Raw genomic sequence first — 27,666 nt, 5'->3', positions numbered from 1 at the left:
TACTTTTTATGTTAAAAGTATCACTTTTTATTGTGAATATAGGTAGGGTTGACCCGTTTCACAGATTAAGATCCGTGAGACGGTCTCACATGAAACCCACTCAACGTATTTATATAAGTCCATATACCAAGTTTCGTCATTTTTCTAGATGGGATATTTATTGTTTCGCAACAAATTTTTTGCTAATGAATTTCAAATGATTTCATGTTATGTATCGATTGCCATGATGAAAGCAACTTTTAGATGTTATCAGAAGTCAAATTAATTAATTTCATCATATTATTTTCTCGGCCATTTGCATAAATGAGTTTTTTTTTTCTCACTAAATTATTCAGTTTTCAAAATTTGATTTTGATAAACTAAATTTTAAATTTTCGACTATTTTGGTCCAAATGCTGATGTGAAACGAGAAAATACTTACATGACAATTAAAATGTTGACGTGACATCAAATTTGTTGACTTGTCAGAATTAGAGTCATGTCAGCAATTATAGTAAAATAATAGGAAAAAAAAGTAAAAATTAATATACTCAAATCAGATTTTAAAAATTTAATAGACAAAACCCAAAATTGTTTTATTTCCCTTTTCCTTGTTGCTTAAAAAAAAATTGTTACTTTTGTATTCGTCCAACTTCACATACAAGGACTTGCGGACTGAAGATTTGGTAGACATTAAATTGAATAATTTTGGGATCGAGGTTAGGCCCCCCGAGGGGCTGTCGTCTTGTCAAATATATATGTGGTAGGAAATGTGACCCAACCACCGCCACTCCGTACATACATTTACATCTTCTGTTCTAGTTGAAAACACTACTGTTTTTATATCAGATGATCAATTGATTATCTCGTTTCGTCTAATAATTTTTAAAATTTATCTGACATTATATGAGGTCTTTCAGATGATCAAGTACTGATCATCTTGATAAAAAATAACAACATTAAATATTGTGTTTCAACTACACCAAAGATTCAAATCCTACATACACATGACAAACAATTAACAATTGATTAATGGTGATTTAAACGCAAACTAAAAAAATTAAAATGAGATTGTGATGTATTTAATATAGCCTTAAACCAACAATTAGGCAACTTGCATTTTATAATATTAGCATTTAAAACATGTTTTAATTGGAAAACTATTTTAAAAATAGAGTTAAAATAATTTTGCATTTTATAATATTAGCATTATCAAAATAAAAATATATATACAAGAGAGATAATTAAATCCCCAAAATTAGTATTATGATATACACTTTTTCGTATAAGTACATATGTCACTCAGTTGTAATAATACTTTACAGTAGAAAAAAAAAATATAGATCCTCTTCGCGCTGTTCTCGTTCACATTATGAAGCATCCATTGGGGTTTTCATCACTAAACATTTGGTCGTTCATGTTTAAATAGGTGGGCGGAGGTGGCGGCGGCGGCGGCGGCCCACTCATGTACTGTACCACGTAGCCGGTACTAGGATAACCTTGAATGTTCTGGTACATCGGCAACCCGTAATCTTGATTTGTGAAACTTCTATTGTACATTGGCATGGCATATAACGTATGCGGGTTGAATCCCTGGAATTCCATCTTGTTGACCTCAACCTTGGTCCCTCCGCCGCCGCTTTCCGACTTGGCCTTCTCGTCCCCACCCCCGCCGTCCTTTTTCTCAGCTCCACCGCCTTCCTTTTTGTCACCAGAACCAGTACTGCTGGCGGCAGCGGCTTCCTTCAATTTTTTGTCTCCGCCGCCGGCTTCGTCTTTCTTGGCCGGAACAATCTCGACGGCTCTATTGAGCTTTTCTTTCAGAAGGGACACCAGCTCTTTCATGTTCATTGTCCCGATCACAGTGACCAAATCCTTTCCTAAATCCGTTGTAACCGAATCAACCCCTAAAAGAAAATTTGCAAAGTTAGAATCTTTTGTTACCTAAAATAAAGACAAATTTCAGCCCTTTGAGAAATAACTCAATTTAATGACATATTGCTATGGATATACACAGGAAAAGATAGCGTTAATTGAGTAAATAAGAAATAATTACTTTATTAACAATGGAGATTAATCCTAATCACACACTAACCATCGATGTTCTTCTTAATAATTCGCTTAATCTTGTGCGCGCATCCATCACAATGCAGTTTAATTTTCATCACCACGGTACTTGCGGCAACCTGGACAACGATAATAACTGCAGATTAATGTCTGATTAATCAAAATAATCTGAAAATATATGTTATCCTTTTTTAAGCCAAATTACACTAAAATAGTAAGTCAGCGAACAGGTTAGAAATTAACCTTAAATTAAGTTTAATTATTTAAAAAAATTAGAATAAGTAGCGCTATATTAAACAATTTTGAAATAATTTTAACATTAAATAATATTTTGTTAACATTTACACAATTATTCAATATTTTCATTTATGATCGTTACCTCTTTGGGTTTCTTGTCATCACCCTTTTTCTCCTCGGCTTTCCTCTCCGGCTTCCCATCGGTCTTCTTGTCACCTCCAGCGCCGGCGCCACCATCTCCACCTTCCTTCTTGGGTTGAGGAGAGAGGATCTCCACCTTCTTCTTCGTCTTGTATTCGACCCTCTCCCGGAGACCCGCCGGGTCCACCTTACCAACCACCGTTAATTTGTTAGCTGCGCTGTCTGCCTTTACTTTCTCCACACCTTCACGATCAAATCGGACGCAATAAATTTCTGTACAGCGATTTCCAGAATCCAATAAATAGAATTTGAACGTACGGTAAAGTGTAGAAAGTACCTTCAAAATGGCTGACGGAGCGTTTGACTTTCTTGGCGCATCCTTCGCAATGCAAGTCCAGCTTCAGCACGACGGTGGCGGGTCCGTTGTCTTTCTTTCCGCCGCCATCGGCCTTCTTCTCGTCTTCGTTCTTCTTCGCATCTTTCTAGAAATAGTTCAACCCGGAAATTAAAACAATGCAAATTAGAAACTGCAGGTAAAATAATTGAAAAACCTACGCATGATGAATATTCATGCCACAGAATTGAAATTCAGAGGAATATGAATTACCTCACCCATTTTACGTGTCGTTATTTTTTCCTTACAATTTTACAGCAATATGGGAATTTTACGTAGAATTAACACACGGGATTGAAACAAGAAGAATGGTTTGAATAGAGGAATATGGAGGCAAGCGAAGGAATATATAAAAGATGGAAAAATAAATAAGGTGGCTGAGTTATTTATGAAACCATGTGGGGTCACAAATATAATATTTGAGAAATAGCACTAGTTCACAATTTCATATTTAAAAAATGGATCAAATAATATTTTAATATAAAAATAATATAAATTGAAAATTTATTTTATAAAATTTATTTATGAAATAATTCCACATAAGTTGTTGTGTTTAGGAAAATAATTAGACCACCCAATGTGTCCGTATTTTTTATGATTATATTTTAATTAGGAAATTTTTTCGGCCGAACAACTGATTTGGTAATAAATGTTTTGGGGGACATAAAATATTTTTTAAATATTCTATTGATTTTTTTATGATTCGTTTTTTCTCTCTCAAAATAAATAAAAAATACCAAATATCACCAAATACAAATATTAGTTTAATTGTATTTTCTAATATTTAGAATGTTTTTTTAATGTGATAATTTCGCACATACATTTACTTTTTCCGAAGAGTGGGTCTCATGTGAGACCGTCTCACGGATCTTAATCTATGAGACGGGTCAATCCTACCCATATTCACAATAAAAAGTAATACTCTTAGCATAAAAAGTAATACCTTTTCATGGATGACCCAAATAATAGATCCGTCTCACAAATATGACCCGTGAGACCGTCTCACACAAGTTTTTGCCTTTTCCCTATTAGAAATATAGCTTAATTGGTTTTCGATAACTATAATTTTAAAAAATATTATATTAATTAAACATAAAGTTTTAGTATTATTATATTATTATATAACCAAATACTAGAAATTAGTCTTGGAAGGATGACCATATCTTGCCGTCGGATTAGACTAAGCAGCTACCGCTAAAATGTCCATATTGGCCCTCATTTTACTGGACCACTTCAAACGCCGTTCGATGGTTTTTAGTACTAAACCCACAATGGTAACTACAAAACAGAAATTCCCAAAATTCCAATTACATAAACTGATATATTTAATATTAGGATGACGACAAAAGTTTGTGGAAGACGGTCTCACGGGTCTGTCTCACGGGTCGTATTTTGTGAGACAAATCTTTTATTTGAGTCATCCATGAAAAATTATTACTTTTTATGCTTAGAGTATTACTTTTTATCGTAAATATCGACATGGTTGACCCGTTTCACAGATAAAAATTCGTGAGACCGTCTTACAAGAGACCTACTCTAAGATGACATAATAACCACTAAATGGCTGAATAAGTGTAGTGGTGGAAGTCAGAAACACATATTTGTTAATCACAACAAGTTTTACGTGACTGTCTTACATATCAAAATTTACAAGACATAGAGTATAAAAAATATAAAAAAAATTATTTTTTTAACTTAAATTATGAATATAGACAAGGGAGACAATTACACACGCAACTTGATATTGGGTGGTTTTTTGTGTTTTATTTTCTTATTAAAAACAGGCATCATGTATAATATATTGGAAATATTAAAGCCAGCCTAACCTAGTTGGGTAGGACGGCATAGGAAAGGTGACATCTTATAAATTGGTATTATTATTGCATAATAATGCATGGATTCAATTGGTGAATTTGACTGATTGATTATTTGTTACCAACTCGTAGTACTCATCGATTTCTAACAAAAATTTTTTTTAATGTGGCATGAAATTGTGCATTAAAATGTTTGTTCATGCAGTCTTCGATTTTTTTTTTAAATTTAAATATTGCCAGATAGAAAAATATTATACGTATTGTTGGTATTTTTGAAGGCCCAATAAGATCAAGTACAGCTTGGGCTTCGAAACACAGTTTGAGACTATTTTTTATTCTCATGGCCCAATTAGTACGACTCTCTTTGGGCTTTTAAGCTCTTCCCCTTCGCCACGTGTTTGCTCATTATCAACGAAATCTACACATGCCACTCTAAATTACTTCATCCACGCCACTGCAGTTAATTCAAGTTTGCTTGCAGGTGCCACTCCTAACGTGAATGTGTGTGGAAGCTTGTTACCTCGTGCTGGACTCCATGGAACAGTACTGCATTTGTGATGGTTTTAATTGTTTTGTACTCCAATTTTCATTAATACGTAAATGTAATTAATCATCACCTAGTATAGTAGATGAACCACTCAGATTGAGTGAGAAAAGGCCATCAGATCGAGCATCAACAATGGAGATTGATTTTTCTCAGAGCATCTTCTGAAACATTTGCCAGTGGGTTACTTAACGGTAGTCTGCGGCATATTCTTCCATGCAGATGTTGAACACAAGTTTCCAGCTTTCAACTCGCCAGTACTGCAAATTAAATTAAACAGAAGCTGTCCCTGATTTCAAATTCACTTAAAGTTCCAACTCGCCACTGCAAACTTAAATTAAACAGAAGCTGTCCCTGATTTCAAATTCACTTAAAGTTCGACCGGCGCATGTCTTTGTGTGCCATAATTCAGATTCATGCATCTGGGATATCACGTTTATGAAATGCACGGAGCAACAAATTTCTGCTAAGTTTCTGTTTTTTCTCTGAAAGGAACATTAATTGAATGTAATCAAACGCTAGTTTTGTTTGATTGATGATTATTTATTGTTACATTTTATGAGCTTTAAAAAATTGCTCAGGGCCACCAAAAGAAGACCAGTAAATTGGAAAATGTGCCAGCCGCCGACAAGTGGGAATTTGGAAATATGTCCGGTTGCGGGAGATGGGGTATGGACCTGATGCACTGTTCTGTTTGAGAGCCGTTCACAACATTTTTTTTAAAAAAAATATTTGTTAGTATTAGGCGTGGGAAAAAATCTAAATATGTATCTATATATATACACACAGAAAAACTATAAAATGCAGTCAGATAGACGATAAAAAGGGACTTTTGGAAGCATATTTCTCCATTTACTTCTATTACACTTTCCCCAGCTGGCATGTCCACGAGTACAATTTCACTTGCTTTGCACTTGGACAGATGAATATGTACGTACAGCATGTTCGCAAGTAGATCAAATATGTGAGCAACATGATGTATATATTCGTACGTACTGGACCGATAATTGCACACAGAGCTTCTTGCATATATATTTTGGATCCATTGTAATTACCAGCATAAGTATTTAGTAACACACTCACCGCCATATGTATGCGTGTCTATATATATAAGTGGGGGGCATGTATTATATGCATATATTAGCCAAGAGCTATTACACTTAGATGGCTTTGTTCTTCTGCATTTGCACCTGCACCTCCTCTTTAGTTATATACGTGAATGATCCAGGGGAGGGGAGGGGAGGGGAGGGGAGGGGAGGGGAGGGGAGGTGCAGATGCCCGTGCAGACGAAGATGGCGTCTTAATCGTCTAGCTCAAACATATAATTCATATAAGCTGCATGCATACATGTATGAATATATGAAGGTTGTTTGAGATCAATCACCATTAGTTGCAGCTGCTTCAAACCATTTTCAATTATTGATCATCGTATCAAAAAACTTGAAATTTTGTTGCCACACACAAAAACAAGTGTCTGACCATCTTCTTCTACATGAAAATATGACTTTTTTGAGGCTTTCAGACAATTCTACTCTCTTTTCTACCATTAAATTAAAGCAAGACTAATTCAATGCCATGCATCCCAATTAAATCCATGTAATTTCTTACTTCTGCTCTTGAAAATTCCACTCCGGTGCCATTTTCCTTCCTTTTTTTAATATATAATTTCAACACATTTATACTCGTTTCTAATGATGTTCTTGAAATTTTTTTAACAAAAGTTCGTATTGATTAGATATATGTGGTTTTTTATAATAGATTTGTGGTAGGGAAGAAATATGAAAATTGGGATGTTTTTTTAAAAATGGATAAAAATTTGAGCACATGGAAACCATAATTGATAAATGATTATCCCAAATTCATTTGAGGCTCTCGAAAAATTGTGTGAAAATGGAAAATATAATATTTATTTGATTAATTATATTTTATTTTTGAATATTCGTCTCAAAGGGTAGACGTGTCAAGTGCGGCATTGTTGTCCATTACCATTGTAATAAAGCGTCCCCGGAGAACATGTGGCCTCTGACTCGCTTTCATTTCCCTTTCCTCTCCTTTCTCCACTGCGATCATCGACAAGATTCCTCTCATTCTATTTTCTTGACGTTCGTTTCTCGTCTTGTAATTCTTCCACATCCTATAACATATAGAGGAATAATCAACAATGGTGGAATCGTCCACCCTATGTATTTCATCCTTTTCTTCATCTCTTCCTATTTGTAGCGAACCCATGTCCTTGACCTTTTCCTTTCATTCCACGTCTCTCCCACTTCGAAAATTTCCTTTCCAAATCCATCGCTACCAATCGTCACCACGCCGCTTCTTCGCCAGGGCTGCTGGGTCGGGGTATTTTCCGGATGACGATGATTCCTTTGGATTGTACCCCTGGCAGAATTCTGACACCGCTGATCCAAGTATTCCCGATTTTTGCCTCTTGATTCATGAATTTATTCATTTTTTTTAAAAAAAATCTGATTCAGTATGTGCTTTTTATGCCTTGTAGTTATGCATGTGGCATGAGGATTTGATTGACATGGCCATTTGATTTCATGTGTATCTGATTGAAAATTTGACGGGACTGTTTATTACTTATGGGGTTTCTTGGGTTTGTGCGGTTTTCTTGGCAGCGATTCAGTGGATTCGGGAGGACAGAGTTACTTTATTTACTGCCGATGGGCTGATCCAAATTGGCGGAAAACTTGTCTCGCGCCGAGTTTCTTCTTCTGATGTATGTTTTTGTGTGCTTGAATTACTCGCTTTATTGTACTTAAGTTGTTGATTGAATCGCATCATATTTTAATCAGGTTTTGGAAAAAAAAATTGAGAATTTGGGGGAAGCATGCTGTTTGTATTTTATTAATATGTTCTTTATCACCTAATTTCTAAAAATACAATTGTTTCTTTAATGTGTACGCACTGAAATCTACAACAGACATATGGATCTAACCTTTCGAATGATTGAGAAGATCCTTTACTCTTGCCGTCTAACTAAATTCAAGTAATATATGCAGAAGAATTAGGCTAATAAAACTTCCAACTATAATGAAATCGTATTTTGCAGCATTTTTTCTCGGATGTTTTTACCACCATTACAAAGATCTTAGCTTTGAGAATTTGCTTAAAAATAAATTCAATACTAATTTGGCTGTATATCTTGTGCGGTCTGTGAATTCTATAGTAGTTCATTGTTTGCTCTGTGGACTATGGTCGTACTTCATGTGTGGCACAAAAGTCTTCTTTAACTATGGGTATACTCTAGTTAGGATTCTGTTTCTAAAAAGTTAGAGATCCTTTTGTTCTGAATTTTTAGTTGGTTTAGTTCTTCTCTTTTCCCTTGTTTTGAAGTAATTTTTATGCTTGTTTAGTTTGCAGAATAACGGCAAGAATAAGAAGCGTTGCTTCTTCTTTTACATAATCTATTAGTTGTAGTTAATGATGTACTTGGTTAAATATGACATTTGCAATGTAATAATATCTTTGGGGGGATATATGTAAATATCTCGGCAACAACTTATCTTTTTTCGAATATTTATTTTATTTTTAAACAAACTTCGAATCCTCTATTTCTTAATAATATCTTTGGGGGGATATATGTAAATATCTCGGCAACAACTTATCTTTTTTCGAATATTTATTTTATTTTTAAACAAACTTCGAATCCTCTATTTCTTAATGAAGACAAATAAATAGTTGTATGCTCTTGGCACTCAGAAGAAGCAAGGGAAGGCCAAATTATTTCAAAGGTCCCAGCGGTTTAAAGAGAGTAACTACATGGATCCAAACCAAAGGCTATGCCTTGGTGCTTTATTTGATATAGCGGCAACAAATGTATTTCTTTTCCCTTTTACTTGTCAAATTGCTGTTGTTTCGGCAACTTTCTGTTAACTTGTGTGAAGTGATCAATGTTAGGGACTTGATCTGGGTAGACGGCTTTGTATTATTGGGTTTTGCCGTTCAACTGAGATGCTTTGTGATGTTGTGGAAGATACTGTTCTGGAGCATGGTGGGGAGGTACTTGTTCTATGCTTTGACACATATCCGTAAACATCTGATGGAATATATATCGCCTCTGTAATCATCCAGTCCAATAAAATTCGATGAAATGGGCAACTTACTTCAACATTTGGGGCAAACATATCATACCCTCTGATGAAGAGACCATGAGTCGATTACTGAGCTGATTGTCTTGGCTAATAATGAAATGTTTGCAAAATTTGGATCCTCTGATCTTCCCTCCGGGTTGTTTCATCCTTCTTTGGTTCAAAACATGTAACTGTGTATATCGATTAACATTTTGTGGGCAAATCCAATAATCTTGTGATAAGGTGTGATTTATTGTTTGGCAAAACTTACAATTTTTTTTTGAAAAAAAACAACACACAAATTTCTTCAGTTTATAAATGGTGCGACTAATTGTGTTACTGTTGAAACTCAGGTTGTGACTGCGAGAAAAGCTAGCAGAGAAGGGCTGCACGAAAAGCTAACCATGACTGTTGCGGTGCCATTGCTATGGGGAGTGCCTCCAGCATCCGAGACTCTTCGTCTTGCAGTCAGGAGTGGAGGTGGGATTGTGGACAAGGTCTTTTGGCAATGGGACTTCCTATAAATGACTTAACTTAGAACTTTTCAATTCTAACCATAATTGCTGCTTATGTAAATGCTTTATTCTTGTAATTTTTTTTGTAAATTTATCTGCAAAATTCTTGAAATTTAAGCAGCTGTATGTACCCATAACCCATATATATTTGTTAAAACAACTTCTCTCCACCTTTATTTGGTAGACCAATAATGCATTTATATAGTTACCTCACTTCTCTGTGTGACATGTGAATCAAATTTTGTTTATTAGTACTGTTTGCGTGTCTCATATTTGAATCATGCAACTGGACCTCTTTCACTACTTGTTTAAATTCATTGCAGTTATATATTATTTTTTAAAAATTAGCATTTACATTTATTTTATCCAAACATATATGCTAAACGTTTGATTCCATCTTGTCTGTAAAATTTCCGGTGAAGAAAATAAAATCGTGTCTTCTTTCTTGCCTAATGCCTATTCCATCTCTCCAATCCTACCTCCCCCGAAACTTATCAAAAATCTCAAAAGATGAAAATTAGAAATATTCCAACGAAGTCAAGAGGGTTACTTTGTACCTACGATGGCTGTGGTGAATGCAGGAGTGTCTCTTTTACACCAGTCACCTGCTTCTCCTATGCTTCTCAGTTAAAATTTCACCACCTTCCCATCAAACTTTTCTTCCTCTGCCACTGTAAAAAGAAGGTTTTTTGGATTCTCTTTCTGCTATCAACAACAAGAGCAGTGTTTGTGAAACTGTGGAGTCCAAACTCAGTTGTATTCTTTCTCCCCTCTGCCTTTGCTGGTTTTAGCTTCTCTTACAGGAGGTAATGCTGCTACATTCACGTTTGCAAAATAACTTTTATATGTTAAGGGTCGAGTAAATTCTTTAGTAGATTTCTTTGGACAGATTAATACTAGGTTTAGCTTTGTAATGCAGCCATGACTTCTTATTTTGTTTCAACATTATCTTACTGAAAGCTATTGACTTATTCCGAGCCTTATATCTTCAAGGTGAAGCAGTATCGTTTCTCAATATTTTTAATTCTTTCGATATGTTTGAACTTGCATTAATCTTGATTTTGGTCATTATTTCTAAGCTGCAACTGTGGCATCTGTCTTCGAACATTTTGTCGAACTTGTGAAGTCATGGAATCTTCCCGACTGGCTAATCTTCCTTTCCCTTTGATTTTCGAAACTCCACTGTGCAATATCTTGAGTAGTTGGTAAATGTAGAATTCCATCAAAAGCACAAAATGTTGTTTCCACGATCAAAAAAATTTGATAAGAAACTCAAGCCAGTAAATCAATAGAATTTAGTAGGCAATGGAAGTTAGAATCATAATCTTGAATGGCTCTTTACTTCTCTTTATGGTGCAGTTCACATACTATTGTAGGCTGTTGTGCTGTTTGCCCTGGGAGGATACGGGACATACTTGGGTTTTCGTATTTGTTTCTGACTGCTGTAATATGCCAATATATAAAACCAAATATTAACAATTTTCTTCATTTATCTAATTATCTTTAGTTTGCATTGAAGTTTCTTCATGATTATTCACGAAAGAAAAGGCTATGGCCAAAGCTTTGCATCCTAAACTTATTGAAGGAATGTTCTTCTTCTTTGCTCTTGGAGCTACTGGTGGAATCACGTCTCTTCTCACTCCAGACAAATCCATTTTTGGAAGGTATTCATTAATTCCCAATACATTTATTAATTTGCTGAAGCCTAATTATTTGATCGTGGAGCTTCTTGCTCGTTCAGAAAGTAGTACCTTTTACTCTGAAAAGTTGAAATTGCAAATGCATTGCCTCGACGGAAAATTAACTGTGACAGACATGGTGATATACAAGAATCACCTGATTTTGCGGTAAAATACAACAAATGTTCCAGTGGGTTCTCTCAGTTCTAATGATCAATATTGACATCAAGGAATCCGTCTCAATCCAAAGGGAGGAGAAATTGTCACAAAGTTCCAATCCTCATAAGATGATCAAAAGTTCAGCTCGAATATTAAAGCCAACACCAGTACAATCCCAAAATGGCAGCATAACATTTGCTATATGATCCCGAATAATACAACAACAGAAGAATAAAACACTCCGAATACCTGAAAGTATTGTCGAATATGACTCAGTTTCTTTATTCACTTTGTATTCTGCAGTCCTCATGATGTGACAGGTTTCATAGGACTCACTCTTTTGACAGTTCAGACAATACTACCAGCATTGTTTGATGTAAAACCAAGATGGGGTTATATTCACTTTATTTGGAAATTTCAAGATTCATGTTTTCTTGGTCATACATAGTATGTATGATTCTGGGATTTGTTTGTGTTGTGTAGGGGAATCCGGGATTGCGCAATGTTCCTAGTTCATGCAGCCCTCGGGCTTCAACTTGGCCTCAGTCACTAATCCCTTGCGATCAAAGGCCACTTTGTTTTTTTTTTCTTTTTACACAAATCATTTATAGTTTACTCTTTCGACAGATATTGACAATACTGCGTGGAACAATTTCTTTAAAATAGCATAAAAACATTTCGTATATATTGATTTTGTTTATGTAGTTTCACCTTATTTTTTCTTTTAAATGTTTTTTTTGTAAGGATAATTGTTATCTGGATCCCAATGTAACCTGAATTCTCTCGAAAACGAGAAACAAGCATGTTAAAACAAGAAATTTGACCTGGCTCTCTTGCAATCTAAGATTCTTGGGATCAACTCCAGCATTTTTCTCTACGTACACTTCACGTTTGAATTTAAAGTAATATTCATGTCTGCTCAATTTCTTGGCCACTCAACGAAGAATGTATATATATTTACAATAATCCTTTCACTTATTTAATAAAAAGTTATCATAAAATTAACAATATTATATTACTTAAATTGATCATTAATCAATATGCTTATGCTGTAATTATTTAGAATTATAATTTTATGATGAAAATACTTTTAGAAATATAATAGAGTAGGTCTCTTGTGAGATAGTGTCACGAATTTTAATCTGTGAGACAAGTCAACCCTACCGATAATCACAATAAAAAGTAATACTCTTAGCGTAAAAAGTAATGTTTTTTCGTGGATGACCCAAATAAGAGATTTAGTCTCACAAAATACGACCTGTGAGATCATCTCACACAAATTTTTGTCAATATAATAATAACTATAAACATGACCAATTGCAATTTTACTTTATTAATTTATTTCATTTTCGGACCTAAAAAAAACAATATCCGCAACAATTCAATAATTTGCAAAAGGTCAATCAATACATTTATTTTATTATCTCTACATTGGTTCTCTTCTCTCCTTCACAAAATCTCTGTATATAATAATCATATATTGTATCTGTGTATATCTTCTTTCTTCTGCCCTTCGCGTATCTTTTGTCCGCTTCATCGCCGGAAATGTTCCTACCGCCGGCGACTCGCCGTTATCGGCTCCGCCTTACATTTGTTTCCTCCGGCTTCTACCGTTGATTTGTTGACTCGTTCATTTATTACATATATAATTAACATTTTACTTCTTTTGATCTCCTTTGTTTTCCTGTCATTATTAATCATTGTGGAATATTGTGCATGTTGTTAACTGTATTTTTGAATTTTTATTAAAATACGAATGAGCAAATGTTTTGTATAGGGTTAGGGTTTTGATTGTGAATCGTGGGGCGAGAATGTTTAATAAGATAATGAAGAGGGGACACCGCAAGGTGGCCAAATCGGATGTTGATTATGGTTATATGCTACCGAATCGGAGCTCTGGATCCGTTTCTACGTCTGATGTTGTCATCAACCACGCCTCTCGAAGCGGGGCAGTTTCAAATTCGCATCAGCCTCAGCATGTAGCTTCTGCTGCAGTTGTGCCTCCTCCTCTTCCTTACACGGGTACCATTGAGAATCTACCTATGTTTAGAGATGTTATGGTTGCCGAGCGTCAGAATTTGTTTCTGCGGAAACTGCAAATCTGCTGCTTCTGTTTTGATTTCTCAGAGACCTTAAAGATGCTGAGGGAAAAGGAGATTAAAAGGCAGACTCTTGTGGAGCTCGTGGATTTTATTCAATCTGGATCAGGTAAAATAACTGAATCTAATCAGGAGGAAATGGTTAAAATGATCTCTGTGAATATATTTCGTTGCTTGCCCCCGGCCTTACACGAAAATTCGGGATCTGAGACTACGGACCCTGAGGAGGAGCCGTATCTTGATCCTTCTTGGCCGCATTTGCAACTAGTTTATGAGCTGCTCCTGCGCTATGTTGTTTCTTCGGATACGGATACAAAAGTTGCCAAGCGTTACATTGATCATTCCTTTGTTTTGAAGTTGCTCGAGTTGTTCGATTCTGAAGATCCGAGGGAGAGGGAGTATTTGAAAACGATTCTGCATAGAATATATGGGAAATTCATGGTACATAGGCCCTTTATCAGAAAGGCGATAAATAATATCTTTTATAGACTTATATATGAGACAGAGAGGCACAGTGGAATCGCCGAACTCTTGGAGATACTTGGGAGTATAATAAATGGGTTTGCGTTGCCAATGAAGGAAGAGCACAAGCTGTTTCTAGTCCGGGCTTTGATACCACTCCACAAACCTAAGACGGTGGCTATGTATCATCAGCAGTTGTCATATTGCATCACTCAGTTTGTGGAAAAGGACTATAAATTGGCAGATACCGTGATAAGGGGATTACTGAAATATTGGCCTGTGACCAACTGCCAAAAGGAGGTTCTCTTTCTAGGGGAACTCGAGGAAGTGCTGGAGGCAACACAGGCTGCAGAATTTCAGCGCTGTATGGTCCCTCTTTTCCGACAGATTGCTCGTTGCCTCAACAGCTCCCATTTTCAGGTGCTAGAAATTTACTGAGATAATTATCTGGTGATAAATTGCATGGCGCTCTCAGTTTAGGTTTTATATTATTTAATTTCTTTTGTTTGTATGCTGTATTTGTTTTTGTTAGTAGCTTGTTTAATGCTGCTGAAAGTTGATTAATGGTTTCAATGAAATTTTTATTACAATAAATAACCTTAACTACTGAATTTATAATGTTAGTTAGAGTATATTAGCATCTATAATATGTTTATTTTGTTCTGAACCTTTTCGATATTCTAAAAACTGAATTTGATTTTTTGAGAGGGATGTCCATGCTTGTTGTTCTCTTTTCGTATTTGTACTCTCTCTTTCAACACACAAAACCCAAGTGATGAGATTTCAAATCAGAGAGTCCATCTCCATCCTCTTTTCATAATTTAAACAATGTAGTTTTATCAATTTGGTCTATCAAGTTGTTAAGATTAGTCTGGCCATCTTCGTGAGGGAGTAATAACCTAGTTAATTATTTTATTAGATTTTTTTCACTGATTGGAACCTGAATTTATGCTTCTTCTTTATCCTTATGATTGGAGTCCCCTCAATCTCAAGAGGAAGATTTTGTAGCACAAGATCCAATTTTTTTAGCGATTGATAAATTTGAATAAGGCTTACCGGTCCTAGTCTCAATGGAAATTCAACTTTGTGAAAGTAGAAAGTTTGTCTAAGAGCATGTAAAGTTGGTCTGGAATGAGAAATATGAAGTTAATTTCCGTCTTCTTCTTGACCTTTAATAGTTCAATGCTCCCACTATATTATAACCTTCCAGTTCTTTTTAGCCCAAAAGTAAAGTCATAGTTGGGTTAGATTCTTGACGACTAGGTATGTAAGCGGAGAGAAATTTGACAAAATAGCTCTGGGAATGCAAATATGCGTCTTGTTCCAGATATATTTAATGACCTTTTGTTCGATACCTGCGCATGCTAAAAATTATACTTGCTGAAGCAAATGCCATTTTTCGCTCACTGGCGTGCTATTTCATTATGTTGTTGATGTTGCAGGTTGCAGAACGAGCTCTCTTTTTATGGAATAACGAACACATTGTGGGATTGATTGCTCAAAATCGCAGTGTCATTTTGCCAATCATCTTTGCGGCATTGGAAAAGAATATCCAGTCCCACTGGAACCCTGCAGTACACGGTTTAACTGTTAACATACGAAAAATGTTTGTGGAGATGGATACCGAGTTATTTGAAGAGTGCCAGAGACAGTATGAAGAGAGGGAGTCCAAAACCAGGGAACTGGAAGAACAACGGGAATTAATGTGGCAGCGATTGACAGCTGCTGCTGCTCAAGGAGGCTGAAACTGACATTTTTATTGCTTGTTGGTCGTCACCTATGATGAGTGGGATCATGTGAAAGAAGGATGAGTAAACCTTGGAGGTCTATTTTCTGGGCTTCAATGGTAATCATCTTAAAGTATTTTGTATCAATCTTGAATTTTCCAAACTAAAAGATGCGTGCAAAGCAGCCGACAATGTGATTTTAGATGTATTATTATGTTTTTAAATTTGCTGAAAATTAAGATTGGCTTGTCAAGTCCCTTGTATATGTTATGCATTCTTTGCCTATGGTATTAGTTTTCCTCTCATATATTCGGGCTTTTGATGAGGGCAATTCATGCTTTATGCTGAGGTTCATAAGTTTTAAATTTCTTGAATTCTTACCAATGATTCTATTTGAAGGTTTGACGGTTTAAGTCAGCTCGTCAAAGTTTTTAGATCCATCCCGTGTATAGATAGAGGTTCGCCATATACATGTTGAGTAGGTATCTTTTAGACGGTCTCACGAAACTTTATCTGTAATATTCAGAATAAAAAGTAATACTCTTGATATAAAAAATAATATTTTTCATGGATGGCTCAAATAAAAGATCTGTCTCACAAAATACGATCCGTGAAATCATTTCACACAAGTTTTTGTTATATATATTACAAAAAAGTTTGTTAAATAAAAGAAGGTACCAAGTTGTCAAGTTGATATATTTGATAGACATTTGTGTGTATGCCCTGGGCCATCTAGCAGCCTGACAGTAATTACTGCAGAGGATTCATGTTGTCTGTGCCCTCAACTTTTATTAGATTTTATTCTAAAATTGTCATGTTCTTTAACTGCCTTATGCAGCATATTCTAATATAATATAGATAGAAAATTAAGCCTCTCCACATTTATTCTTTCTTGGGCACTGAACAGAAACAACCAACTAAAATGGAGGTTTAACACTAAATATGTTCGTGTGACAAATACAGGGTGCTTATTCCGCCTGAAACGGATACGGGTGCTTAAATCCACGCTAGGGGTTACATAAATATTATATAGTTTATCATATTTTACTAAAATCAGTAGCAACAACGCTGAAACAACTCATCACAAGCATTGAAAAACGACGGTGTTGCCTAGAGTTTCTTTGCTTCTGTCACAATTCAAACAATCTGGGGAACATGTGTTTCATTCAGCTACATGATGTGACCAAGACATAAACTGCCAACTTCGACGAGAAGCACAACAATCAAGAATTAGACATCCAAGCTCTTCCGTGAAGGCAAGACATCCCTCATTTCTGGCGACTCCTTCGGATTCTTGATATATCATTAACTTCAAATATTCAAATATACTATTTCAAAAACAAAAGGAAATATAGATAATTGGGTCCCTGATTAAAATTTACACCCTGCAAAAGACAATTTATCACATTCTTTGATATGTTTTTTTTTTTCCTGTGCAAGTGTATAAATATTTACTTAACTTTAAATATTAAGTCAATACAGAAAAAGAAATCATGAAAATCTTATCACACAAAATTAATTTGTTCTAAAATTCAGATATTAATAATTTAAAAAAAATTGCCGCTTCTCTGTATTATGTTAAAGGTTCAATTCAGTACTTGAAAAATACGAATGATTTAAGTATCATGAAGAAATGGTAATTTCTTTCCGGTCAAATTCACTATCTTCAGGGATCAGGCCGGACACCGCACCTTCTGTTATTTCAGGTGTTATTCTGCGCCCCGTCATAGGATCAACAGGGCGAGTATCTCGTGGACCACCTTTTCGTCCCATTGCAAGCATTGGAGGTGGGGGTAACAAGCCAGAACGAAAGAGGAGGCATTGAACAGGTTCTGAAGGTTGTGCGCCAACAGAAAGCCAGTACCTGCACATGAAAGATGAAATCATACACTTCGTTGATTAAGCCGATTTTGGGACAACAGTTCAAACAGTTCATGGTCACAAGCATATCAAGTAAGTTCTTGTATTTTTCAAACTAAGAGAATGAGAATTATATAACAGGCGCAGATGTTAAATTTCAATCATTCATGTACCCTAAAATGAATAGCTCGTGAGAGTAAATTGATAAAAATTCAGGAATTTATTAGGTAAATCACACAGCTTTCAAAAAGACCGAGAAAAGGATAAATTATGCCAATCAGGACCTTCCAATTTTCAGTCAATTATGCATATCGAACCTTCCAATTTTCGGTCTTTCACAAGTTATATCGGCAGTATGGTTAAACAAAGAGCTAATAAAAACAGGTAAAAACGTATTTAACATGACACATACTACTGAATAGCAAGGAAGGTCTTCTCATAGTTATCAGCACGTTCATAAAGGAAGATAAATAAATGACCCAAGATAGAATTAGATGGCCAAGGACAGAATGGTGTTATACAGAACATTGGCACTTGGTCGTATGGCCATAATATCCAGGAGGTAAAAAATACTGCATTTATACATCAATATAGTATGGACTTCCTATTCAGCTTGGAAAGGCCACTGGGACATATAAATCCAGACTTGAAGACAATATAACGTCAGACAATGAACCTGATGGATGATTTAAAACATGCATTAGCTTCTGCTAACTCGTTTTGCTTGGAGACCAAACCTCAATAAGGGCCAAGTACAGAGTAGTAGGATTACGAAATAGAAAAAGAAAACTAAGCTCTGAACTAACATTTATATCCTCAGATTTATCAGCACAACATTCCGTGAAGACATATACACAGTTCCACGTCGTTCTCATACAAAGAAAAATGGACAATGAATTCATGAAGCAACCTTTCCCTGTTTCTGCTTCATCAATAACGACTCATCATCAAATCTTCAATGAAATCGTACAAACTAGCAAAAATTTAAAATGACAGTATGCCAGTGAATGTCAGTAAAATAATGCATATATACATCATTTATCCACAACGAGTGATAAAAAGAAATGGACTAAAAGGTTGCTCCGTAAACTATATAAAAACATTGATGCAGTTCAATATTCAGGAAATCTACAGCTTATCCTTCATGAAATAAATTGCTCCCCACAAGCATCGATGAACAGATGATCCTCTAAAATTTCACGAAGACATACCTCAATAGACAGATTCAAGGAACAAACAATAATATATCTGACCAAAATAAACTCGTAATCGCAAACCATGGATAAACGCAAATTCAAAACACATTTCCTCACATTCAGCATTTCTCAAAAATAATCTCCCTCCCGCAAACTCAAACTAAATCTGAAACCACTTACTTCACTCTATCAAAATTCAGACCCATTCTTTTACCGCCATCTTGACCTGGATGATTCCATAAAAATTCAGAAAGAATCAGAAATATTAAAAAAATTAAAGTAACAATTGCAGTTAGCTTTAAAATCTGCTGATGGGACTAATTCAATAAAATTCAGAAAGAACCGGAAACCTTAAATATTTTTTTTAAACAAAAAAAACTAAAGTATCAATTGCAGTTATCATCCAGATGAAAAGATAAGAAATTAAAATCTGATGATGGGGCTAAATCACAATTCGAGACAAAAATTGTATGGGATAATGAGTCACCAGGAAGAGGGTTGTAGTATCCCAAGACTTCCAAATGCTTTCCATCTCTAGGGGATCGGCTATCAGCGGCCATTACTCTGTAAAATGGCTTGTTACGGCATCCCAGCATAGAGAGCCGTAAACGCACCACCATTTTCTCCTCCGATTTGCCTAGCGTTCCGGGGTTTTAACTTTTAATCAAATTTACTGGTTAACTAGGTAATAAAACGACGTCATTTTAAACGCAACAAGTCAAATTTTGAGAAATTACTCTCTCAATCCAGATACGCAAATACTAGCTCAATTTTTTTTATATAAAAAAAATACATAATGTTTCCAAATGAGTGTATATTTTTTATTGCATAAATGGTTTTTTGAAATTAATATATTTAATATAATAATTGTAAAAATTAATGAGTTGTCGTATGGCAATTTGAAATGATTATGTACGATAATTGTAAAAAAATTACTCAAAAAATAAGACAAAATTATATAAAAGTAATTAAATAATTAAACTTACGAAAACTTGAGCAATCTCATGGCATGTCAATGAATTCGAGACGATGAATTTCAAATCGATTTCATATCAAATTAACAATGTTTATGATAAATTTCAATTATATTTAAAATAAATATAATTTGAAATTAATCATTTAAATCATTTCTCAAAATAAAATGTCAGCATTTACATCAATCACAACCATATATTATTGACTTTGTAATTTTGAAAAATATTATTTTCTTCAAGTAATAACTCAATTTTGGCTTATTGTTACAAAAACTGAATAGGGTGTAGATTGCAAAAAATAAAAAACGTTGAGGGCCTTAAAACAAAACACAGGTAAATAGAAGGCAAAGTTGAAGAAACAGCTTTGGGTTAAATTGTGGGAGTGATTGGAAGTTCAGTGTATAGGGTGTTCTATGACAGGTTTCCTTCGTCTTCTCCGTAGGAGATTCAGAGGTATTACCATGCGTGCACGGAGGTGCCGCATTGGTTTATCACATTTGGAGTACTCGTAACAGGCACTTTTTGACAGTGAGAGGCCGGATGTGGAGGCTATCTTTCGGAGGATTTTGATTCATGTTCATCGAACACTGGCTGCTGTATGATGTTCATATTTTGTCTCTCAATATTTGGATTTCATTATTGAGGGTGTATCTATTTTTTGATATAACTATTTTCTTCGATTATGGTTTTTGAATACTGATTATATGATCTCTGAGTATGCCCAGTTATTTTGTATTCTCTTTATGATATGTTGATATAAAAAAAAAAAGTTGAAGAAACAGAACAAATTAATTTGGCAGTAGACGAGATACAAAAATGAGCGCCACAGAAAACAAAAGAAGACAATTATTTGGCTCTCACTCTCAACCCCTCACAGCATTTGGAGGAAAAACCTTCTGAATGAACTCTAGAAATCGCTGAGAATAGAACTTAGGGTCGACGGCGGAGATCAACAGGGGATTGAAGTTAATCGATTTGTATGCGTGTTCAATTTTCTTACTCACGTTGTATTCTTGCAGAATGTCGATGATACCCAAATACAGGACAACGTCATATGCCTCATGAAAGATCCGAGCATCGTCTCCTCCGGATATGTTTTCTGCTCTGGCTGGCATATTCACACCAAGCTGGATTTGAAGTCTGTAAACAAACATCAAATTCACTCTACTGTAGTTGATTATATCAATGTATCAATCTACAATCTTCTGCCGTTTAAGGGACTTTTGATTAAGGAAAACAGATAATGTACCAGAGAAAAATCAGCTTTTCTGATACCTTGCAGTACCAGGAAGGAGAAGATCTACTTCCTCGTTGCCGCTTGCAGATGATGCTCGTAAACGGTTGCCTCTGACATGAGAGCCGATAATGACATCTTTGTCATCAGCACCTCGAGGGACCAAAACAAGGCCTTGCGGAGAGATTTCATCCTCCATAGACTCTGGAAGTTGTAAATCAACATTTGCAAATGACAAGATACAAGTAAATTAAAGAATCATCGCCATGGATACTAGAAAACACGAAAAAGGTATGTCAGATTTTGACATGAATTGCAATGCCGTGGGGAACAAAACTTACCATTTTCTGCCACAATTCCCAGTCCGTCTACCGATATACGCTGACTATAAGACAAACGTGAGCGTAGATGATGTGGTGCTCGGTGATGTACTACCTACCAAGAGGCTGTAATCCATTATATTCTCTGATTCCAAGAATTTGCTATCTATTTCGATCTGCCTGTATAGTACAACAGAACAGCAACATTACAGTGCCATCAAATAGACCACGCGTTACTTCAATTCGAGAGAGAAAAATTAAAAAGAATGAAGCAAATAGAAATATCATGTCCATTAAAAACGTAAGGTTGATGAACAATATCCATTAGACAACATGGAATTCTCCTAGAAGAAACTTAGAGCAATAACGAGTCTTGTGGGATGTTAGTTTAGGGAAATTATTAACTAAATTCCCGGAGACAATGATGAAAAGTAAAGGGAACTGAAGCTAAATCTGAATTTAGTAGCCACTTACTGTAGGAGGACATTTTGCCAAGAAGGTTCCAAATAAAAGCAGTATTTCAAATCGAGATCCTTAAGTATTGTATTCTCGTCAATTTCAACCTTGTCTGCAGAACGTCCTAATGTAGAACCTTTCAGATCAAATCTCCGATGTATTCTTAACTCTGTGCAGAACACGTTTCCCATGACGACAAAACGGAACTGCAAACCAGAAATCGAGCATAAAAGTTATTCTGCTGGGAATGAGTATTGAACTAGCACATGCAGAGAATTGCATTCCAAGACATGTTTTCTGGAAGAGAGAGACATCGGGGTGGGGGAGGAGGAGATGATTTTGAAAAGCTCTGATAATAACAAATAAATTGCATTGAGGTCATAAGCCAACATAATCGTACTCAAACTAATTTTCTTTACCTTTTGACCGCTAGAAGGTTTAATCCTGTGAAGACCAAAAAATTTAGTTATCAGGGTGTTTTCATATGTGCACACATGGCGATAATAGTTTAGGAGCATCCGCAGCAGAACCTACAAGTGCAAACACGGGGTCATAATTTTAGCAATGATAATATACTTATTTTAATAACCACGGAATCATAGTTTTTATATCACATTAGACATCTCACAACAGCAAGAACACAAGGTAACCAGTAAACATTAAGATTGAAATATTAGACCTTAACTTCTGATTTTCGCAATGTCTTGATCATGAACCGATCATCCTGAGACAGGAAAAAGACACTACCACTTTTACCAGGAGAAGAAAGTTCCCTGAGGGCATCATTTCCACATATTGACATCATGTAGTCAGCGGCATCAATCTCAAACATCTCTCTAAGATTCCTACAAGGAATAACATAATACATCATTTTTATATAAATTTTTTAATGAATTTCGTCTTCTTATAATACTGAAATCACTGGTTGAATTGCAAACTAAAGGAAATATATTTTGACAAAATCATTTCATATAGGGTCAACTGGCAATATGAACGCCTACATGTTTCAGATATAGTTAGTGAAAAACAAAATGGGTGCAACTAAAAGTCCAAAAGAACAAGATCCGGAGCTGAAAAAGGGCTAGAGATTTCAAGTAAGACGCGTATCAAGTTGACTCTCAAAACGAAAATATGTGAGTGCCTTTGCAGAAATGAAGAAAAATAGCCCGAAAAATGAAACTAATAAATGATTGCTTAACATAAAATGTGAATAAAAAACAAAAATATCTATGAATAAGTTGAAACACTTTTAGATTAAAACACAGAACCAAGAGAGGCACGTCTACACAGGTAAAGGAGCTGCTGTCAGAGAAACACACCTGAAAACCATTGGACAATAGTCTTTCCATTTGAAATCCTCAGACTGATGTGGAGGTGTTAGTTGTGAGCCTTCTCTAGGAAAACTCATCCAAAAGCTTGCATGGGGACCAAAATCTGTTGCCCTAACTTCTCGACTTTGTATGGGAGTGATTTTCCCCACAGTATATCTGATCATTTTCCAAAAGTTATTCAGAAGTTACTTAAGAAAAGGGTCAATTTAAAAAATGATTGATATGATAGAGAGGATTTTCTAATTGTGTTAATAAAATATGCATGCTTCAAAATAAATAAACTCAACTAATGGCATGAGAATAATGATTGTATTCATGGTACAAGCCTTCAAACCAAGCACAGGAAATACAAGAATAAATCCACAGGAAAAAATTTCGGGAGTCAAGGAACCAACAAGTTAAATTTAACTGGGTTTGCCAAGCTAGAGAGACAAAATCAGGCATGTGATTCATGTATATGCATTTCATCCATGAGTCATGCGAAACTAAAAAGTCAAGGATAAACACTTCATCAATCTGTTCCTTCTTCATAGCTAATCAGTTGTCATTTTACATGTACTCGAAACTTCCGTTTCCAAACATTTGCTATTATATGTTCACACGTATACATTTCCTCGTGATATATAATTGTTTAAGCAATACATGATTCATAGCCAAGAGATGTGATGATTCACGCTATCATAACTTCAATGAAACCAGCCATTAACTCCCAAGTCCGTTTTCATTCACCTCTTTAGTCTTTACACACAAGATGAAAATCACACATAAATGGGGCGTTTGAGCTTCGTTTTTCAGAAATCATTTCTTCTACGAAATTAAATTTGACAAGAGTTTAAGAGCTTGTCTATACTGACCAGAAATTATCGAAACAATAACAAGTTATGGAGTGTTAGAGCTTGTTTCCAAAGAAGAAGTTCCACTAGAACCTTAAAAACTTGAATGTTTTTCATTGTTGATAATTTCTATGATCTAATAAAGATTAATCGAAAAGATTCAAAAGGGAACTCAACAAGCGAGTCGAATATGCCAGAAGGCTCTTCATTTATATTCCTGATTGATTTAATCCAGGATTTTTACGAAGTAAACCAGTCAATTAGCAAAAGAACAACTGCGTTCAGTTCTGGAGGTCAGGACATGCAATACAAAGAAAACAAGGATTACCCCTTAATCAGATAGAAATCCAAAACACATTTTCCAACTTTGAAATCTAAAAGCATAATCACAAATGTCCAATGATGGACTTCTAAAAGGCGTGAAAGTAATCAGCACTTGACATTAGTCATCATACCTGATCCCAAGTTGCAGACTTAGCATTAAATCATAACTCCTGTGGCCTTTAATAATTTGTTCACCTGGCCTCTTTATTTCTCTTGCAAGCCTTTTTTGTCGCCTGTTTGCTTTTCTAGATGATGGTGAAAAACGATTACTTAATACAAGCTCACTGATTAGGATCCCCTGGATATACTCTCTTTCCAAGATTGGAGGGTTTATGTTGATCCCACTATCTCCTCCATCTAGAACTGTGTCAGATGTACTCGATGATCTGTAGTGCCCAATAACTTTCTCAATAGATACTTCAAGACTCCAGCTCCTTTTCAGGGAAACATTTTTCATGTGAGATTGCTCAAGATTTAACAATCCCCCTGAGAGTTTATCAGATGAATTCCAAACAGAATTTCGGATTCCACCAATCTCAACATCTCCCATGTCTACTGATGTTGCCTGGTGAATATGGGAAACCTGATTTTGTTTTCTTAAATCAGGTAACAACCCTTTCTTTCGCAAGGCATGAAGATACAGTTGCTGACCAGCTGGAAGGCTACTGCCTTTCGGATAAAATGTTCCTTTCCCATCCTTCAGGCCTTGAGTCCAATTTCCAACGTAGCAACCACCATCAACCCATGTGTATACTCCAAATCCATGAATCATGCCATTTAACCAGTTACCTTCAAACGAATCACCGTTAATCCAATTAAGAGTTCCCTTCCCCGACATTTTACCCCCCTTCATATTTCCCAGATACACGTTTCCATTCGCCCAGGTATACTTCCCAGGTCCCTCCGGGGTTCCCCTAATCCAAGATCCTTCAAACACATCTCTATTCGGATAATTTTGATACCCCAAACCATGTTTGAGATTTAATCTCCACCGACCCTTGTAGGTCATTCCATCAGATCTGGTATATGTCCCAGTTCCATGGATATAATCACCTGAAAACTCACCTTCATAATGCGCACCTGAAGGCCAGTGAAGTATGCCATATCCTTGCCTCATCCCATGTCTCCATTCACCCTCATATTTGATACCATCTGACCAAGCATATTTCCCAAAACCCTCAGGTTTACTGCCAAGTAGGGATCCAGAATAAGACTCCCCATTGGGAAGAAATAACTCACCAACTTTAAAGCCATTGGTTACCGATCCAGCTCGAGAATCCTCCCCACTAAATTCACTTAAGACACTTTTTTCATTAGATAAAATAGAATCAAGTGATTTTGTCCTATCAGCAAAGGAAATTGCTCTTTCAACCTTATCGACAATGGCTTCAAATCCAGACATGCACAATTATTAAGTCTCTGTTTGCAAACTAAACAGACGGCCAGCATCCATATAACTCTTGCAAGACTAGGAGAAACACCTCCTGAATGAAAAGATCTCTGAAGTTTCTCATCTGCATACCTTGGAGATGAAACAAAATGATATTTAGACTTGAATAATTTCTTGGGTGTTAAGTACGGATATATAATCCAGAAAACAAAAAGCTACAGGTCACAGGAATCCAAATAGAGTTTGCCACATTCCTGACTGCAACAATACTAAAAATCCATCACAAATTTCTCCAAATTTGATAAGTGCAGTTCATATCCCACCTTCACTGAATCATTCAGAAAAATAGAAAAAAAGTTGATGTCCACCACCAGGGGAGGGGTGGGGGGAACAAAACAAAAGAAGGTGAGAAATCGCAGCAAAAGTAACTGATGCCAAGTGTTTCCAGAATTATTGGATGTTCAATAATCTAGTTCAGCTCAACCTACATTCAAACAAACAAGTTTGCACATCCAATATTCTCTAGAATTGTGTTTGGATTGAATGATTTTTTTGTAGATTTCAAATCCCGAATTTTTCATTTGTAAATGACAATATATTTTAAAGTTTCATATCCAACTGAAAATAACAAAATACTGAGCACATCCTAAAGATTAAAAATCTGTCATTTTGTTGAAACGCATGGGTTGTTTTAATCCATCAAAGCTTAAATCCTTGATAAATAAGTTTCATTCAAAACTTGTTTATAAATTAGCACCTCTTAACATAAAATGACTAAACATAACAAAAGAAGAACATCAAGGGAGGATAACATCAACACAAAACACAAAAAATCTAACAACGTTTAGCAATAGGTTCCAACTCCTACACCTTCTCCCTGCAAGAAATCAGAAGCCAGTACAATGTGCTATTATATCCAAAAAGAAAGGAGAAGAAAATACTTGAACTTTGATCACGCCACAAAACGAAATCTTAACATTTTAAGATTGAATTGCATAGCAACACAAAAAAAAAAAACCAACACGAATTTCTCAAGTTTGCTCCCAAACATCATGTCTCAAAGAATAACAAACGCACCGACACATCCACAAACACACAAAATACATACATGTAACATATCAGTCCACAGTTGTAAAACGACTCGCCTTCTGTCCAGATAAAAAATTGAATAAGATGATTGAAGTAGAAAAAGGAAGATCTGGGATTTTTGACTTCCTGCAGAAAAATTCAAGTTAAGACTTTTAAGCTTCGACGATCATATTTATCTGCTAAAAACAGCAATGGAACCCAGAAACGATCCAATCCCACGAGGACGAAGGCAGGCAACTCACACAAGTTGCTCGATTTTCACTATTTTAAGATATTATTATATTCTTACTTTCTCATTATAATTAAATAATTAGTGCAATTTGAATGGACAACATGCGGATTATGAATTTTTTAAAACATATCAGTCACCATGTTTTATTCCAATAATAAATTCTATTTTTGGACTATTATTTCCCGGGTTGGGTTTATCTATTTGATGGTAATATTATAAATGACAAAAAAAATTTGTAACACAGTCTCACGGATCGTATTTTGTGAGACCGATCTCTTATTTGGGTCATTCATAAAAAAATATTACTTTTTATGCTTTTTATTGTGAATATCGATAAGATTAACTCGTCTCATAGATAAAAATAAAATTCGTGACATCATCTCATAAGAAACCTAGTAAAAAATAATACAGAGAGTATGACTAGTATTAGGATGAATAGAGAGGTTGGAAATATTTAAAAAGTATTGGAAAATAAAATAAAATAAAATATATTGAAAATTAAAATATATTTTTTAAAAAGACAATCAGCGA

General features: G+C 35.3%; 5 protein-coding genes across 8 annotated transcripts; 2 read left to right on the top strand and 3 right to left on the bottom strand.

Moving 5' to 3' along the window:
• Nucleotides 1–1,214: 1,214 nt before the first annotated feature.
• Nucleotides 1,215–3,165, bottom strand: LOC140804550 (heavy metal-associated isoprenylated plant protein 3-like). The gene is made up of 5 exons (XM_073160595.1): nucleotides 3,032–3,165; nucleotides 2,762–2,906; nucleotides 2,426–2,667; nucleotides 2,075–2,165; nucleotides 1,215–1,886 (listed from the first exon to the last, which is right to left on the bottom strand). The coding sequence occupies exons 1-5, from the start codon at nucleotides 3,038–3,040 to the stop codon at nucleotides 1,345–1,347; spliced, it is 1,029 nt and encodes a 342-aa protein (XP_073016696.1). The 5' UTR covers nucleotides 3,041–3,165; the 3' UTR covers nucleotides 1,215–1,344.
• A 3,986-nt stretch (nucleotides 3,166–7,151) lies between these two features.
• On the top strand, nucleotides 7,152–9,983 carry LOC140804792 (uncharacterized). Its single transcript, XM_073160924.1, has 5 exons — nucleotides 7,152–7,587; nucleotides 7,801–7,901; nucleotides 8,885–9,001; nucleotides 9,083–9,184; nucleotides 9,609–9,983. The coding sequence occupies exons 1-5, from the start codon at nucleotides 7,338–7,340 to the stop codon at nucleotides 9,777–9,779; spliced, it is 741 nt and encodes a 246-aa protein (XP_073017025.1). The 5' UTR covers nucleotides 7,152–7,337; the 3' UTR covers nucleotides 9,780–9,983.
• A 3,047-nt stretch (nucleotides 9,984–13,030) lies between these two features.
• Nucleotides 13,031–16,149, top strand: LOC140804313 (serine/threonine protein phosphatase 2A 57 kDa regulatory subunit B' beta isoform-like). 2 transcript variants are annotated; one of them, XM_073160235.1, is made up of 3 exons: nucleotides 13,031–13,630; nucleotides 13,736–14,589; nucleotides 15,612–16,149. In XM_073160235.1, the coding sequence occupies exons 1-3, from the start codon at nucleotides 13,420–13,422 to the stop codon at nucleotides 15,912–15,914; spliced, it is 1,368 nt and encodes a 455-aa protein (XP_073016336.1). In that variant the 5' UTR covers nucleotides 13,031–13,419; the 3' UTR covers nucleotides 15,915–16,149. The 2 variants fall into 2 exon arrangements, with proteins under 2 accessions (XP_073016336.1, XP_073016335.1); XM_073160234.1 differs by having other exon boundaries at nucleotides 13,032–14,589.
• A 653-nt stretch (nucleotides 16,150–16,802) lies between these two features.
• LOC140805090 (small ribosomal subunit protein bS16m/bS16c) lies at nucleotides 16,803–19,641 on the bottom strand. 3 transcript variants are annotated; one of them, XM_073161276.1, is made up of 4 exons: nucleotides 19,440–19,641; nucleotides 19,133–19,178; nucleotides 17,588–17,760; nucleotides 16,803–17,281 (listed from the first exon to the last, which is right to left on the bottom strand). In XM_073161276.1, exons 1-4 carry the CDS (start codon nucleotides 19,570–19,572, stop codon nucleotides 17,268–17,270), a joined length of 366 nt encoding a protein of 121 aa, XP_073017377.1. In that variant the 5' UTR covers nucleotides 19,573–19,641; the 3' UTR covers nucleotides 16,803–17,267. The 3 variants fall into 3 exon arrangements, with proteins under 3 accessions (XP_073017377.1, XP_073017376.1, XP_073017375.1); XM_073161275.1 differs by having other exon boundaries at nucleotides 16,803–17,224; XM_073161274.1 differs by lacking the exon at nucleotides 16,803–17,281 and having other exon boundaries at nucleotides 17,341–17,760.
• Nucleotides 19,642–20,644: 1,003 nt separating this feature from the next.
• Nucleotides 20,645–26,675, bottom strand: LOC140804178 (phosphatidylinositol 4-phosphate 5-kinase 9-like). The gene is given in 10 exon segments (XM_073160021.1): nucleotides 20,645–21,066; nucleotides 21,202–21,364; nucleotides 21,502–21,592; nucleotides 21,594–21,660; nucleotides 21,955–22,142; nucleotides 22,356–22,466; nucleotides 22,616–22,781; nucleotides 23,256–23,423; nucleotides 24,556–25,946; nucleotides 26,657–26,675. Coding segments are annotated over 9 exon segments (2,502 nt in total). The 5' UTR covers nucleotides 25,827–25,946; nucleotides 26,657–26,675; the 3' UTR covers nucleotides 20,645–20,789.
• Between the last annotated feature and the right edge of the window lie 991 nt (nucleotides 26,676–27,666).

Source organism: Primulina eburnea, chromosome 11, assembly GCF_022965805.1.
Source record: "Primulina eburnea isolate SZY01 chromosome 11, ASM2296580v1, whole genome shotgun sequence".
Lineage (NCBI taxonomy): Eukaryota > Viridiplantae > Streptophyta > Magnoliopsida > Lamiales > Gesneriaceae > Primulina > Primulina eburnea.
The sequence above is the reverse complement of the archived record's forward strand: the minus strand, read 5'-3'. Positions and strand labels throughout refer to the sequence as shown.

Excerpts from the sequence above, each read along its gene's own strand:
- LOC140805090 (XM_073161274.1), bottom strand. The coding sequence starts at position 19,572 with ATGGTGGTGCGTTTACGGCTCTCTATGCTGGGATGCCGTAACAAGCCA. Across the intron at positions 19,179-19,439 it reads ATACTACAACCCTCTTCCTG|GTCAAGATGGCGGTAAAAGA; the intron begins GTGACTCATTAT and ends GGAATCATCCAG. Across the intron at positions 17,761-19,132 it reads CTGAATTTTGATAGAGTGAA|GTACTGGCTTTCTGTTGGCG; the intron begins GTAAGTGGTTTC and ends TTTCATGTGCAG.
- LOC140804313 (XM_073160234.1), top strand. The coding sequence starts at position 13,420 with ATGTTTAATAAGATAATGAAGAGGGGACACCGCAAGGTGGCCAAATCG. Across the intron at positions 14,590-15,611 it reads TCAACAGCTCCCATTTTCAG|GTTGCAGAACGAGCTCTCTT; the intron begins GTGCTAGAAATT and ends TTGATGTTGCAG.
- LOC140804792 (XM_073160924.1), top strand. The coding sequence starts at position 7,338 with ATGGTGGAATCGTCCACCCTATGTATTTCATCCTTTTCTTCATCTCTT. Across the intron at positions 7,588-7,800 it reads TTCTGACACCGCTGATCCAA|CGATTCAGTGGATTCGGGAG; the intron begins GTATTCCCGATT and ends TTTTCTTGGCAG. Across the intron at positions 9,185-9,608 it reads TTCTGGAGCATGGTGGGGAG|GTTGTGACTGCGAGAAAAGC; the intron begins GTACTTGTTCTA and ends GTTGAAACTCAG.
- LOC140804550 (XM_073160595.1), bottom strand. Across the intron at positions 2,166-2,425 it reads ATGACAAGAAACCCAAAGAG|GTTGCCGCAAGTACCGTGGT; the intron begins GTAACGATCATA and ends ATCGTTGTCCAG. Across the intron at positions 1,887-2,074 it reads TATTAAGAAGAACATCGATG|GGGTTGATTCGGTTACAACG; the intron begins GTTAGTGTGTGA and ends ATTTTCTTTTAG.